The sequence below is a fragment of the Phalangium opilio genome, unplaced genomic scaffold (genome assembly GCF_054372755.1).
Source record: "Phalangium opilio isolate 3A_F unplaced genomic scaffold, DU_Popi_V2 ptg000045l_1, whole genome shotgun sequence".
Taxonomy (NCBI): Eukaryota; Metazoa; Arthropoda; class Arachnida; order Opiliones; family Phalangiidae; genus Phalangium; species Phalangium opilio.
Window position 1 is genome coordinate 6,739,211 of NW_028324168.1, and position 17,043 is coordinate 6,756,253.

Below are 17,043 nucleotides of genomic sequence, written 5' to 3' on the forward strand. Positions count from 1 at the left end.
TAGCTAGCTATAGCTTTGCTGGAACGAAAGCTGCGCCAATTCGAACACTATATTGGCCTACGTTTCTCAGAATTCTCTCGCACATCTGCCCCCCCCCCCCGGAGCCGGAATAGAATACAGAACCAATGAAAATAACTTTTAAATTGTCGATAGAGAACGTTGTTTTATAGCTGGACGCGGCGAGTCTTATTTGCATGCATGACTGGGGTGTTGAATGTATAGTTTGTTTTGTGTATTTATAAAGTAAAATGCTCCTCTTCTAGTTTTGTTTTTCGGGTCGTCAGTTTTGGTTTGGGGTGTTTGTTTTACTGTGACTACTGGGATTTAAGCCTCTTTCTCGCTAAGCCTAATTCTCTAGTCTTTCAATCTTATTTTCCGCTACTTTAATCAACTCGTTGATAAAACAGTTGCTAAGGCTAATTTCTAAGAATTCCATAAATTATTTCAATTCGATTTTCTTTAAAGTCTAATTGGTGAAACGTATTTGTTCTAATCTGGCCTAATTTTTAAGCTTGTTCCACATTTAAGTTTAAAATATAAATAAATAAAAATTGGGTAATATTTATACTTCCGAATTGGTTCCCCATTGAACTTCTTTTTAAGTCAGTTGGAGTCCTTTGTTGCGCGGCAGCTGTCCTTGTTCTTGTTAACTCAATAAGGGTTTTATTTCCTATCTTTTTTCCTAAAATGATGGCCCATATATGGGATTATTGAAGACACTACAGGGTTTTATGTGTTTTTATTATTTAACTTTTTTGGACCAACCAGGCTGTAATATCTTCGATACATCTTTTTCTTTATTTCTTCTTTTTTCTGTCTATTGCCTAGCTATAGGTCACTATTGTATCGCGATGCTTCAGATATCGACCTTTTCTGACTCCAGTAAAGAGAAGTAGGGTCTTGTTTCCACCTGAAATGATTCCAATTCCTAAAAACCTAGGCAAGTGTTTTTTTTTTTTTCAAAAATGTTTTGATAGTGTGAACGTAGACGCGTTACAACGATCTGCCCTTTGTCCGTTGGGCTTTTTCAACAATGGGTTTTAATGCCCCTTGGAGATTTTTTGGATAGTTTTTCGGGGTCCTTTCCATTGTAGAAATTTTTATTATTGAGTTTTGGAGCAGCAGGGTACCGCTAGAATTTCAAGTGCGTCCTGAAAAAAAAAATAAATAAAAATTCAGTTTCATTTCATTTTTTAGGTATAAAGGTAGATTTTTTGAAATTTGCATTTAAAGTATTTGACAAAGATGGAGGAGGTTACGTGTTGTATTGTATTTCATCAAAGATAAGTGCATTACAAATTCAGATAAATTAGTATACTTAGTTTTTCAGTTGTGGTATTTTACGGATTACCCCTTAAGTTTAATTAAAAAACTAAAGACAATTATTTCTAATTTAATAAAGGGGTCATCCCTAAAACACTCTTGAAAACCATAACTTGATCAGTATAAAATTTAATCTAAGATAAATTAACCTCCAAAATCAAATATTTTCTAAAGGAAAAAGATATATAACACACCTCCCTCATTTTATATTAAATTTCAACATAATTACTTGAATATGCATAGATCCAGAAGTGCGATGAGACCAGAAGTACTGAGCTAACCAAATTCTTCACTCGGCGAAAGTGAATATTCTTGATAACACAAGAACGGTTGGCCCTCTAGTAGCGGTTTCTGAATTTTCCCTCCAAAACGTGAGTTGCTCGCGGTGGTAGACGGCCGAACTAGATTCAAGGAGCCGCGTCCGTGTTCGGCCGCTTTAGGTTGAGGGGAAGGGGTTGGAAATGTTTTTGGAACTCGACCAATTTTTTTCTCAGTAGTGTAGGCGCGTGGGAAGCGGCATGAAATCCTCAAATTTGTTCACTAGTGCCAGGATCTACTATCAATGCTAGAGCCCTTCACTTCTAGTCTCATCTCACTTCTGATAGATCTACGAAGCAACCAGCTGCAGTAATAACTTACACTCTCTTTCTCCCGTCGTCTTAGTTAAGCCTACTTTTAAATTATTCAAGCATATAAATCGACAAGAGTCAATAACGGTTGATAGGGTCAAGGGAGAAGGTCTTCCTTCCTTTTTCCAGGGACAGGGATCGAGCTAGCAACTCATTTTATCGAACATTAAAGATACACTCTTCTAGACTAAGGGCGTGAAAAATCTTTTGGAGATTATCCAAGTTCATTAACGCTTTCCTGAAACAAAACTGACAGGCCTTCGACCCCCCGTACCTAAGCCTGAATCTATAGAGCATCTTGAACTAGCTAGCTACAATGCCGTACGTCCATAGGTAATTAATACGTAGTGAGAGAGGGGATCTGAAGGGTTTGTGGCGCATCAGGTATACATAAAGGTACTGGGAATCATTGTACCAAGTATCTCCCATGTTAATTTCTATGTATTCGGGTTTTGTGGGCCGGGCTTCTGACGTCTTACTAACTGTAAGTTCATTGATTGGTTACTTGCAACCTGAGTAACGCAAGGTGCAACAGGCAGTGAGGTAGATTAAAAATTCGCAAGGTAAAATTCGTCATACCTACATACTGATTAGTCTAGCTCTCCCCCCACAAAAACAAAAAGCGTGCCTGGATACGTTGAATGAAAATGGATGTAGCACAATTATTCCTAGTGGTTATATGTATTCCTGGTGGCTTATTTTACCTTTTATCACATTCACAGTTCCGAGACGTATATACGTCTTCCTAAAGAAACTAAGACTTGTTGATCGAATTTTTGAACACTGACCCGAGGATAGCTAAGGAGGCTATCTTCACCACCAAAAAGAAGAGGGGTTAGGTTAATTAAAAAAGTTCGTTAATGGGCAAAGAGGATGAAGTGGGTGGAGTTAAGATATGTCAAGAAATTGAGCCTGTAAAGGGGACTCTTGTGCTGAGGTGTTGAATTAGACATCTTGAAGGTCTTTTATAGACCTGTAGATAAATTAGGTTAGCTAACCCTTGTCATATTTTAGAAGCGTATAACATCTTTTATTCATTATGATTTTTGCTTACTTCCCGAATCAGTAAATAAGACATTTTCCTATTCATTTTAATTAGTATTGTTACATAAATTTATGGGGAATTAATTTACCTATCTATTCTTTCAGTGTACTTATTTATATTGGTTCTATTTTCTAAAACACTGGACGTTTTATGGGGTGGTTTTTATTTTTTTTATTTTCGTAAGGTTACTTTGAAAGGAAGTGATGACAAACATCAAGTCGTTACTTTATAGAACCGGAAATTAGAAAACCTAGTATGAAAAAAAGAAAAACTGGTCTTTATATTAAGACCGCATTATATAAATGTATTCCAGTTTCCTGATCTGCTATTAAATTTTAATGGTGTGTTCTTTCTGGTTTGAGTTTTTACTTAGCGTCGTCTGCTAATATCTAACGCCAATACCCTGTAGCCTCAAAGTTCAAACGTTCGTAAAATAACCCAGTGTGAACTTGTTCAAGAATATTGTCATCCACTTGGGCATAAAACCCATTTCTTGGAAGATGTAGCCCCAACACTTTTTTTTTTCGGAGTTGGTAATGTGATATGGGTATCGCCAATTCCGTAGGTAAACTATATGGGCTCGGAGACGGGTAAAGAGGGTCCATAATGGGGAAAAGTGTCCATCGCGTAGTGAAGCGTTATTGGCTGTGTTGGATCTATTTTCGTTTATTAGTTTTCTACTTATCGAATAGCTACTGGGTTAGGCCTAACGCGTCATGGCATCTTTGTCATCTCTTCTTGGATATAGTCGCGCGACTTTCGGACACTTCCTTTGAATTGGAGGCGTATACTTCTTACTTGTTAAATGTAGATACCTTATCAAGGTTGGGTAATTGATCGCCCCAAGTAATATTCGAAATGGTCTATCAGAAAGGCTTCAAGATGTCCCAGCTGTTGGACCTATATTCCTCCGATGGTTGTCGTTACGTTAGTTCTTAGGAAAAATCTGCAGCGCGGGTCGCGATAGGGCGGGCTCTTTAATTCCAAGTACAACTCTCATCAGAAGTCGATTAAGATAAGGTTATCTAACTGTATCATTCAGCGAAATGTCATAAATCGTGGTCGATAGTCGCGTCGTACGCATTGTTAGTTGGTAACGTGGGTTTTAACATGATTGGTTAGGTGGTCTGACTCTGAGGTGTCATGCGCCACTTGTATCCTCTAGAATTACATGAAAGGAAAAGAAAAGTGAATTTTATTTTAGTTGAACTTTGTGATAATTGACTTCTGCCCCGCATATACCCATCAACAGCTAACGCGAATCTTTTAAGCCTAGCTCCGCACATAAGCATTAAGTACGTTTCTATCTTAAATTGCAGTACAGTATCAAGCTGCGTTACGTGAAATCTGACGTTTTAATCGAGTTACACCACGCTGTTTATTTAGACTGGGATGGAATTTCGAAATGAATCAATTCTCTTATTGGTTCCATAGGGATTTTATTGCTATTATAGGAGTTTTATACAACTCCTATACGCGCGGGTGCTATAGGGATATGATGTCCAAATAACGCGATTTGTAGCGCCTCTCCTTGAAGTTTGTATTCGTGATTAACTCGTTAATGCCTATTAAGTAAGGGCCAATATGATATTAATACGTTATTACAGCTTTCAACTTGTTAATTGGATCTTCACGAATATACAGATTCCAAAACATATAGTTTGATCGGTGAAATTGATTTAATGAAGGCAATAGTCAACGTGTTTGATTTTATGTTGATGCGTTATAGCCTTATCTGTGTTGGTTCTAATTTAGTGGATGCTCATGAAGGGATTTAGAGATTCTCTTTGTACATTCTCGTAAACTTTGATGATAGCAACGTTATGTTTCGGTTATTACTCGCCTATAGCTAGGTGTCGTAAATGAAAGCTGGCACGTTTACAATGCATTAACCCCTTTGAACTCGTAAGATTGTTATATTATTTTAATTCTTAGGCCTTGGCTCTTAGGCTTTAAACAAGTTAACGACTCGTTTGATTTGTTATCTTCAAAACAACTTCCTTAATACTATTAAATCCTCTCTTAAAATTCAAAGTTATAGCTTTTTTTAAAAAAAAAAAGTTATAACACCATTAAATTTTATTAAACCTAATTTACAAGTTTTCAGCTAAGCGTTTGGGAATTCAAATTCATTAGGCCTAACTATTATAAACCTAATTACTAATTCAGCGTGCGACTAAAAGTATCCGTAAACTGACAAACAATATATTTTCCTGTGCCAGAGGTATTTAATAATTAACGAGCAACAAACAGAACAAAAAAGGATCGTACGAACGCTCTTTATTAATAAAACAGAAACTAGTTTTTCTAGTTCCTCCATTTTCATTTATAATTTAAGCTCTCCTAATTAACAGCGAACGAAGCTCGGTCTATACGGTCTACCCACGCATTCATTTCAATAGCAACTGCATGCACTAAAGGTCTACGGTATTAGTAGATGAATTTTATAGGTCAAAAGTTAAATCCAAATCAAATGTTGCATTTAATTCCATTAAAAGTATGTAAATAATGTATCTTTCAAAAGATGAAGATATTGTCATACTCTTTGAGCGGCTGTTGTTAACGTGCAGTTTGTCTTTGAGAATTTTGGTCTCTTAAACACTATACAGTATAGTTTCAATCTCAATTCCAATGACACGTAGTCTCTTGGTGGAATTTTGATATTAAATTTTCAAGGTGTTTTTCTCAAGAGAGGTATTGTGTTTTTCCGTTTTCCTACCTCACCATACGTTTCAATTTAAGTTAACACCGGTGTTTAAGGTATACTTTAACGCGGTTTCTATTGTAGTTACGAATACCTTGAAATTGCTTTGTAGTTTAGTGTCAACCGAAACTGGATCAGACGTTTTGTGACATACCAGTAAAATGAGACCCCTAGAAGATAATATAAAGTTTAAGAACCTGTAAAAGACACTTTACTGGAGTGTGTTAAAATAATACTAACTTCTTTTTAAGAAGTAACAGTGCGCGAGTTTTGTAACTTTTGGCCCATAAAATTCTCAAGGTGCAGTTTTGGTGCAAAATGAAGGAAGCTTGTAGTAGTTGGTTAGCACTGTAGAAAGGCCAACTAAATAGTTAGGGATGTAACAATCATCGGTCAGTTTTGGCAAGGAAAGTATAAGTTTCTGGGGAAAATAGCGGATATGAAATAAATAAAAAAAAAGCTTAAGTTTACGTCACTCACTCCATTTGATTGTCACCTTGACCAAACAAAAATGGAGGACGCTAGTGGGAATGACCTCTATCTCCCCCAATTTTTGATCGATGAGATCGTTGGCTAAAGAAACAATGGAACGGCTACAAGTCCAACGAGAGCCTAAGTGGGTGGATCTTGTACAGAACCGTAAAAAGAATAGTGACGACTGAAATATGATACTATTGTTAGTCTCGGCTGGATTGCTGAAGTGGTTTCTAAAAAACATCGCGGATGTCTCTTTAAATTTAATGGATTTTATAATACGGTTTTATGATTTTTTCAAAGGCAAAGGCTTAAAGAATCATGCTGGAATCCATACGTTGATGGATTTTGAGTCAAAAATGTTCTATGATATTTTGTCCTAAGGGCCGCTGTTTTCGAGTTAAGATTAGAGTGTTTTTTTTTTATTTATTAAATAAACGAAACTTGCTATGAAAATAAACAAGAAAAGGAAAATGGGAAATATTTATTTATTTTCATGTATTATATTCTAGCAAGTTGTGGGAGGGAGAAGGTTCAAATCCGCTTGTTGACAATAAAAACAAAAACTTTATTGATTTTCAATACTAGCCCGGAAAATTTTTATCACTTCTATGAAATTTATAACGTCATATCTTCCAACCCAAAAACCTTTAAAGTTATAATCCGTAGGAAATATTAAGTTCTGAATCTGAAACTAGTTCTGTTTAATTTTTAGTCGCACCTGTAGATGTGTTGCACCCGCTGCAGTCTGACGCTCAGGGGAAAGATAGCCACCAGGGGCACAAACCATCTTTGGGTTGGGTCCTCGAAAGATGAAAGACAGACAGTATCATAAAGAGGCCTGCAGGGTCCTTTTGAAAGATAATTTCTAAATTTCTATCTTTTTCTTGTTTGTGTGTTGGGCCTTTTCTTTTAATTTTTCTTCCCATTTCTCTTATTCTTTTAAATTAATTTCGCTTCCTCGCGTTTTCCCGTTTTTCCTTCCATCTTTTCTCGCAGTTGAGTTCAACCCAGAGTTCGCCAAGTTAACTTGAGACCATGAGTCACGAGGGGTAGCGCACTTGTAACTTTCTCCCTTGAGGAACCTTGATTTTTAGTACAGTACCAATGCTAGAAAAATTTGGAGATTTGAAAGAAATACAGTACTCCCTTCTAAGACTCACCTTGTACGTGCTACCAGGGAATGGCAAGCCTTGGCCCTTCAAATTTTGGGTGTAATGAGCTGTTTGTTGTTGGAGCTATCCCCCAAGGAATCCTATTACCTTTAACCGCCTTTTTTTTCCCCAGGGTCCTTAAAGGGAGTATAAAAAGTTTTAAAAATCGTCTGCTACAAGAAGCGTTACGTGTTTGGGTATGCAGGTATAATTAGGGATAAATTCAAACGTAAATAGCTAATGTCCGACATCTTAACCTTTCTTCCAAGTTCAACCACACATTGCGCATCCTGTACATCATTAAGTTACGCTTCAAACTTAACAAGTCGTCGTTGTACAACTGTTAGATTCGCGCCTGAAGAACTTTCTTTAAAAAGAGATTGGGTTTTTGGTAGATACAAGCTTAACCAACCGAGACTTTATGCGGTGCTGCTATATGTTCTCTGAACTTTTCAGGAACACACAGCGCGAAGTATACAGCGCCAGAAACGATGACATGTCTTCCTTTAAAGCTTCAAAGCTCGGATGTTCTTTTTTAATCCTTTCTTGCATCTTCTCTCTTTCTCTCTCTCTGTCCTATCTCTTTCCTTGTAAGAGGAGAACTCTGCAACGTTTCTTTGAGGTACAGGATGGTACGAGGTGTGGAGTGTACTTTAGAGCAGGGTGAGAAGGTTATATCGCTGGAAGCTCTAAACACTAATGGATTGTAGGGAGGGTTTTAGGAAGGGTGGTGGTTGGTTCGTTGCTTGGGTTTGTCTTGGTCAAAAAGGATGAAATTAGCTTTCAACTTCTCTCTCTCTCTCTTATACGAGACTTCACTCTCTTTCTCTCTCTGTCTCTTCTCTCCGAGGTTTCTCTCTTGTCTTACGAACGTGTTTTCTTTAGTTTTTGATGTTTGAACGATGTAGAGTAGATGTCGCTACTCTCAAGACACCCGGATTATGAAGTACTTAGAATCTGAAGACTTGGTTGGTTCTTGCTTATTAACATAAAATAGACCTTCCAAGTTACGCGTTGTTTTAAAATAAACTAGGTTTAATAGAAGAGTGATGGTGTTGTTTTAAGGTGTCTGTTTGCCATGTGACTTAAAGGGATAGAATCAATCTTTTGACTACAAACGAAAAGCTTTCATTTTTTTAAATCAGATAGAACCTAAAATTACGTTTTCAAAAATATATATATATTGATAGTTTTAATAACTTAACTATTTTTAATTAATGTTTAAAAGAATTAGTTTTCGGCGCCGCTCCCATCACTGCTCCCTCTACAGTCGTTCGGCAAAAACACGAGCGAACCACCTACATTACCCCGCTAGCCTCCTCACACACGGAAATATAGTAGATTTACACCTAAAAGTAGTTTTCATACTATTGTGCATTTTGCATTTTCGCCAAATTAGTATTTTTCATGGAAGCTAAGCCTTTGCCAAAATAGCGCAAAAATGAGGTGTTTTGGCCATTACCCGTAACTATTTTGACAAATCTCTATCATCCCAACTCTACAACGTAACCAAGAGTTAAGGAAACAAAGGATAATAAACATGATAAATCAGAATTATGTTTACAAATGTCTTCTCGAATATGCGCCGCTTCCCCAGTGAAGGAGAAAAGCTACTATACAGTGATCTAGAGCTACCTATATACTCCTATTTCCAAACAACCAATGAATCAGTGGACGTTAGCAACGTCACTAGGGTAACAAAACAAGTTGGGTGGTATTCGCGGCTAGTTTGAATTTCAAAATATCTAACGTACTTTTCTTAATTTTAAACGGTTTAATTCGATTTTTTTTTTGGCACACATAATTTTAGGCACATTTTTTAACCTAAAACTGCCCTCATCTTGTACTAGTCGGAAATCCTTGATTCTATCCCTTTAACTAAACAAACGTATTGTACCTGTAGCTCTGGATGAAAGGTATTATTGGTGGAAAGAGACCTGAAGTAATACCGAATTTTACTCAAATAATTCAAGTGAAGCCAAACTAATTTATTACTAATTATATTATAAATCTTTAATTTGTAATTTTTGGAGCGTAAATGCAATTAAAAACTTCATCCCCCATCCACCCTTTAAGAGAAAAATATCATTAAAAGTCATAGAAATAATTTTTTCCTCAACTAGAGAAAAATTGACCAATCAGACTTTTCAGAACCCCAACGAATCCTTACAAAGTAAAAAAGAAATCTTACAATATAGAAAAAGTAAAGTAAAGAAGAAAAAAATCTGTTTTATCTGGAGTAGTCATTCCTCTCTCTAGACCAAAAAATGAAACCGTGGCCACCTTTGGGACGATAGAGGATATGTTGTATATGGTTCATGGTAGGGATCTCTCTAGCCTTAAAGTATAGTTTAAGATGAGTTGTTAGCGTCGTAGTAAACTTTGACGGTAAAAACTGTTCCCTAGAGCTTTATCCCTTCTCTGTGTTGTGTAGTATCTATATCAGGAGTAGATAAACATTATGTTCCTCGCCTCAATCCTCCTTAAAGGGTTATAGCATAGCGTATTCGAGGATGGAAAATATACACTCTTTTTTATATACTCTTGATAGTATATCGTCGGTGTCTTATCTTATTTTCTTTTAATTTATTTTAGCTGCAAATGAAAAAAGGGAGAATCCCCAAAAAAATATAGTGGAGTGTAGATGTAGATCTTCGCCACCAGAAGTATTTTCGTTGAAGTAAACCATAATTTCTTGTAGACCTATTGAAATTTTCTTAAGGTGTTAAGGAACATTACTTTGAGACATATTTACTTCCGCGTTATATAATATACTTTTGGTATTAACTTCAACCCCATGTCCTTTATGTCTTTTTAGGAAATTTTTGCCATTTTTTTTTCCTTTCGTTGGGGTTTGGTTGTTGCTTGCCTTTTTTCGTTCTTTGAAGAAAAAATAACATAAATTGGGTTGTGCTGTAAGGTTTCAAAAGATAATTTCTTGTTGTTCTTTATTATTTTCGTCTATACGACCGCCATTTCGGATGTTTTCCACTCGTCGAGTCATTTTTGTTGTTGGTAGTCCATAGTCTTTTTCGTTAGTGACAAAATTACGCTACATTGTTAGTTGAAACTCGTAAAATTTAGGGTTTGAAAGAGAAAGAATAGACTAACCATTCTAAAATATCATTGGGTCAATAACCTTTTAGTTGAAAAAGGCTTAGGTACAGTAAATGGGAAAAGTTCGAATTTACGAATGATTTAATTTAGGTTTAGCGACTCGGATTGTATAGATTGTAGGCAGAGATTTCGCTAGAAAACGGACACCTGAGCCCCCCCCCCCCAACTGAATCAAACCTAAGCCTAGCCTAGCCTTAACTGAAACTAACCTTAGCCTAGCCTAGCCTAGCCTAGCCTGAATCTGAAACTAACCTAAGCCAAACCTAACCTGAATCTGAAACTAACCTAAGCCAAACCTAACCTGAATCTGAAACTAACCTAAGCCTAAGACTAACCTGAATCTGAAACTAACTTAACCTAACGACTAACCTGAATCTGAAACTAACTTAACCTAACGACTAACCTGAATCTGAAACTAATTACCTAACCTAACGACTAACCTGAATCTGAAACTAATTACCTAACCTAACGACTAACCTGAATCTGAAACTAATTACCTAAGCCTAAGACTAACCTGAATCTGAAACTAACCTAAGCCTAACCTGAATCTGAAACTAATCTAACCTAAGCCTAACCTGAATCTGAAACTAATCTAACCTAAGCCTAATCTGAATTTAAATATAACTAAGCCTAACATAACACATCATGAATCAGGTTGCAATCTTTTCCCTGTTGCATGTTTAAAAGACTTAGCGTTTTATTGTAGTTTGTTGACAGGGGTTACTATATCTGGAATCATACAGTCCCGGTACGCCTTGTTTATTTTTTCGATCTGGCAACCTGGATCCAGAAAGAAATCCTTTTTACTCAGGCTATCAAAGTTCCAACAGCGGCTCGGTCATGTTTTTATATTTTTTTCCTCTCTCTCCGTCGATAAAGTTTCTAATCCGACAATTTAACCTTAGATATAAAAAAGGTCAATATATATCTATCTCTCAGAATCTCTGTAGTAGTGTTTTAGAAATGAATTTGTGATAGATTGGGGTTGTAAAAGCAAGACGAGTCTTGTCTGCTTTGCTCTCAAAAATCCAGAGCAGACAAGCTTTTGTTTTTCAAATAGAGAATTTGGAATATTCCTTCGAAATATTTTCCTTTTGACGTTTTTACCTTCAATATTTACATTAAAAAGAGATGTGTATTTTTCATGTTTACACTTTTGAAAATGCATATTTTATTATCAATATAAATATTTTATAATAAATAAACTGTAGCTAAGCCTAATTCAATTTTTTTTATCAAGGTTTATACGACGCATTTTCAAAGGCTAAATTCGTTTACCAAAAACCTTTACACCTAAGCTTAGCTAACCAAGGCCTAGGTGAGGGATTCGGAATCTTTGGTTGGTTACGAAACACAACATCCTGTTTTCTGTTTCTACCATTTCACCAACCGATGGTAAGATAGGAAACTCTGGAATGTTTCGAAGTGATCTTCAGCTTTCTTCGTTAAGGGTTGGATACTTCGTTTTTGCTAATTTATAATAGCAAGCTGTTAAGATTCAGGGCAGTGGAAGTGTCCGACTACTTTAAGAAAAGTGTCTATTTTTGGCTTCTTTAGATCCCTTTAGGCCAGATTCCTCCAGAGCATATCCACGCTCGCGGGGGAGAGAGCCTCGATAGAATCATTTTTGAAATCATAGTCAAGTAACTCGAGTTAGGAGAGAACGGAAGATAAGTGCTTTTGGCAGTGAGATGAATGAAGTTGAGTATTTCTAGTGTAGGAAGATGGGCATGCCACAAACACGCTCTTGGCTCTCATTCTTCAGGAGAGAAGCTAAACTTTACTTTTTACTTAAAACTTTTTACCAGAGCGTGAAAGAGAGATGTATGTATGTATATACTTGTGAATGTATGTGTGTAAGGCTTCTTTGTGTCAATAGGGTTTTATTTTCTTTGTTTTTGCGTGACGTCTTTATTTCAAGACGTTTGTGGTTAGGTTTTGTCCTCATCATGAAATACAGTAGCTAAGCCTAACGAGCCAAGGCCTAACTGATGAGGAATACTGAATTATAATAGATGATCATAAACCTAAGCCTATTTCAGACTACGTTAACCCTAGTTTTAAGGAACGTAACCTTGAAATTTACCAGAGTGTTTTAAGCCTTGGACTTGAAAGTTGTAAACCAACCAACCCAATAACTCGCGATATCTTTAAATTTAAATCGAAATTGTAAATACTTCTTTCGAAATTTCGAAATATTTTTGACTTTTTCTTCAATCTATTTGTAAAAATGAATTCCATTTTTGGGATTTGGTGGCTAACTTCCCTTAGAGTGAATACTAAGCCTAAAAGTCAACGAATTGAAGGGGAAAAAATACAGAATTCATCTTTGGGATTGTAGAGGAATTAGGAAACTGTTTTTTTTACGTATTTTTGGGGGGATTTCTCCATTCACAAAGGGATTACAATTCTTGTTACAAAATAAGTAAAATTTAATGACTAGTAAGGAAATAAAACCACGTTTTTTGTATAGGTTAAAAAATATACCAAATCATACCAGAAAATCTCTTTATTTTCATTCAAAATTTCGTTGGTGTAAAAATTAAGTATAAAAACATAAAAACACATTTAATATTAAATAAATAATCGGTCGTAATAATAAAAAATGGCAATAAATAAAAAATAAATAAACGGACTAGTTTTAATTTCCCCCAATAATTAATTAATTTAATTTTTTTTCATCCAATTAAGTATAAAAAGATTCTACGACGATAATTATATTATAAAATAATCTCTAACTACAAAGAAACACTAAACTATAATTATAACTTAAATGGCCACGATTAATATTATCTATTTTACATCTATATTCAAATTAAAAAAAAATTAAATAAGGTTACAAATAAGTTTATAGAAAATTTTAAAAAATTGACTTTCATATCCACACATCCTTAGTTATACATATAAAAAATTATGGAAAAAAAATTCATCCCATTTCTGAAGTTTTAAAAAAACACACAATTTGAGCTTTTTTTTCTTATTATTTTTTTTTGTCGTGATAATTTACGTCACTTGAAACCCCTGAGTCACGTGACTTATAGTTACACATTTTTTAGGTTTTATTTTTAGAAACGTATAGTTTCTATCTAACTTTTCTAGAGAGGAGGGTTTTGGGGGGATGAGTTAGGCCTAACGAAAAATATCTTAACTCCGCGTAATCTGACCACATCATCTTAAACACTTTATTTTTAAGAAAGTTTTCTAACGCTATTTATATCCTGTATTTTGAAATAGTTTTTCGTCTTACTGTTAGAGGGTTTTCATAAAGTTTTACTGACATTTTTTTTCTATAAGAATATATTAGATTTATTTTTTTATCTGTGTAAATATATCAAAAATAACCGTAACTTGAATGTGTCATAATTTGCTTCCTCGTATTTCGGAAAAAAGCAATCAAATATTTGTGATTTTGTAAGGAATGATCTAATTATGTTATGTATGAAAGTTTCTCTTAGAAAACAACGCTTGTAGTTGAAAAAAAAATATATATTTTTTTCATTATAAAAAAATCGCGTTAGGCTTAGCAATTCTGTCAAATTTTTGACATAGACCCCTGACTATATTTCGAACCGGGATATGTAATATTTGTAGTTTGATTGGTTTCCAAATATACCCATCAACTGTGACAGTTGTCATCTATCGTTTTCTAAGCGTATTGACCCTCAACCAAAATTTTGGACTGTTGGGAGTTTGTGGAGCTATTACTGCCATCGTGTTCCAAACCAATTTTGGACTGCAATCTCATGCAGGATGATTCCTCGTGTTTGTACAAGTAACTCTTCAAGGCGAAGGCCTTGCCGCAGCGTCCGCAAACGAATGGTTTCGTCGAAGAATGAGTTTGGATGTGGGCTCTCAAGTTGCTCTTATCAGCGAAGGCCTTGGAACAAATTGGGCAAGTGAAGGGTTTTTCTCCGGTATGGGTTCTGATATGTCCCTGAAGTAACCAAGGTCTCGAGAAACACTTGCCGCAGTAAGGACACCTGCAACCTTGTCCGTGCGTTCTGACGTGCATACTGTAAGCTGGCATGGATACGTAAACTTTGTCGCAGTGAGGGCATTGTCTCGCTGCCCGACGGTCCTCGACGCTTCTATGGGTTTGGCGATGTCTGGCCAAGTTACTGCTAGTGCTGTAACGTTTACCGCATTCCGGACACGAATGGCCTTGTTCCAGAATGTCTTCCTGAGGTTGTTGGCGTGTTTGAGACAAACCCTTGGGTGTTATGACGCGTTGAAGTACCGCGGCGATGGAAACGGATTCGGGTTGACGGAAGGCTTTGACGGTTAGGCCTAACGGTTCGTATTGTTCATTGGCGTATCGATTGTTTCGGTGATGTACCAGGATGACGTCGTCGCGAGTATCGTTGTCCGATCGTACTTGGTCCAGATCCGAGCCCGAGTAACACGACGAGGCGGGGGAGTGTGGAAGAGACAAATCTTGAGCTCGGGTGTAGTTTGAACTGCTGGAATCTCTGCTAACCGGAGACACACCCCGGCTGAGGTTGGCTGGAGATCTGGGACTGGCAGGAAGTAGAGCTAAGAGAGCTTCAGCCGCCGCTACGTCAGAAAAGGAAGCCGAATGTGGCGATAAGTGTCGGTAGTGTTGTTGGTGTTGACCGGAAGTAACTGCATCCGTAACCGAAGTACGTCGTAGATCGAAGGGGAAGTTGTTGTAAGAGGGTTCCTCGGCTGTTTGAACGCGACGTTCCGGGCTCGTTTCTGTTGGGAAGGGAACGTAAATATTACTTGGTTAAGCTGTTTTTAAAAGCTCGTAAATATTGATTTCTAATTTTATTCCATATCTTTTGTTACGATTTTCATAAGGTATGAGGTTTTCGCAGTTAAAGTCTTAATATTCACGCGCAGTTTATTACTATTTTTCTCTCTATTATAACGTTCGAAACCCATATTTTATGCCTAATCTTTTTCCAATATATTTCGGGAAGACCTTTTTGTCGATTTTAGTTTTCTTAAACAGTTGCGTTGCCAAGTACTTAATTATATATTCAACACGTTTGCTTCTCTAGCTATTTCTTATCGATCAAGATTAGGATATGTACTACATTGTATTATGGACTGCGTTATCTTGCCATACATCTAGACTTACAGTAAAAGGCTAAAAGCTACCACATGGAAAACTTATCAGTAGTCAAATATTAAATAGGAAAATACTTGGTTTAACCCCGAATTATCAGTATCTATTGCCATATACAAACTTCATTCTTATAAAATAAACAACATACATTCTAACTTAAAAATAAACTAGCTTAATTAAATTAAATTAAAGAAAATTACAAAAACTCACCTCTACTTTCTGTATTCTGTTGTCCATCACTGACAGCAGCGTGGTACCGCTTATTAGTAATTAAAAAGGCACGCGGCATTGTTAATTACAATGTTCCAAACACCACCACTCCAGTAATACTTTAAACACTTCTTGAGTCAATGTTTATTCAATATCAAATGAGTTCAAACTCTCAAACACACAAGGTGGTGTTGATAGCGAATGTTTCTTTCTTAGTTGGGGGTAACTTCCTTGATGACGATACAATTACTAACAACACGTTACGTTATTACCAAATCTAAAGCGCAAGCCACTTTACTTTGGTGGTAAAATGTTCACTCCACGTTAAAAATCCCCAACTGCGAATGTTGATACGAGAATACTTTTAAATTTTTAACCCCCGCACACTCTAAAGACGACAGCTGTTTTAAAAATATCTTCTTAGTTGCTTGATTCCGTTGTTGTTGCGAAATGTTTGCGAGGGGAAAAGTTTTAATCTCTTGAAAATTAATATTTTAAAGTTTCAAAAACTTCGGAATGATTGTAATATAAATGTAATAATTAAATACACCGGTATAAAAAATATAATATTTAAATTAAAGTTAATTAAGTTTCGTTTTTAATTGAGGGCCGTCGCGTACGGTATAAATTTTCGTGTCATCTTGGTCGGTGTTCGCTTGTCGAATGTATGTGTTTCTTGATCTTCTTCTTAGTCTAGAGAAGGATGGAGATGAAGGAATGATTCTAGGAGGCAGGATGTCTTGGTCCTTTTTTTTCGTCTTCTTCTTGCACGGGGTGCTGCCGAAATTTTCGGAGCTCTAAGGGTAAGGGGTGTATGGTGCACCGAGTACTTGGTAAGGGGGAATGAAGGAGGTTCCAAGTTTTTGTGTATAAAAACTTCTCTCGCTCGTGTGCCGGCTTATGACGACGATGTTGAAGCTATGTATATAGGGATTTTTCTTTTTGCTCGATGGGTCCAGGGGTATATTTAGACCCAGCTGGTCTTGTTATGTCTCGGCGCGGGCAAACTCGGTGGATGTGATGGTTGGTGCTTCGCTGGTGGATAGTAGCGCGTGGCCAAGTTATAACGTCTTTAAATTTTAGGCCTTGTTCATATTTAAGAAACTAACCTTGCGCTTCCCTTGATCAATTGCACCAGCACGGCGTTTCAAATTTAAATTAGTCTTAACAAATTTGAGAAATTTAAACTTCAAGAGTTAAATTCAAGAGAACGTGTCTTAAATGTGGTTACGTATTAACTATGGTCCCGTTTTAACCTTGGGATTTCCATAAGCATTTCGGAAACTAGCCTCATA

The 17,043-nt window shown here is 36.3% G+C and overlaps 1 protein-coding gene across 1 annotated transcript; it reads right to left on the reverse strand.

The window, feature by feature from the left end:
- Positions 1-12,933: 12,933 nt before the first annotated feature.
- On the reverse strand, positions 12,934-17,043 carry LOC149677157 (uncharacterized). The gene is made up of 2 exons (XM_089838169.1): positions 15,749-17,043; positions 12,934-15,162 (listed from the first exon to the last, which is right to left on the reverse strand). The coding sequence occupies exons 1-2, from the start codon at positions 15,825-15,827 to the stop codon at positions 14,093-14,095; spliced, it is 1,149 nt and encodes a 382-aa protein (XP_089694295.1). The 5' UTR covers positions 15,828-17,043; the 3' UTR covers positions 12,934-14,092.

What these genes read in the sequence shown, in the direction of transcription:
- LOC149677157 (XM_089838169.1), bottom strand. Translation starts at nt 15,827, where the DNA reads ATGCCGCGTGCCTTTTTAATTACTAATAAGCGGTACCACGCTGCTGTC. An exon ending in ACAGAATACAGAAAGTAGAG is followed by an intron (nt 15,163 to 15,748) that starts GTGAGTTTTTGT and finishes CCTTCCCAACAG; the next exon opens with AAACGAGCCCGGAACGTCGC.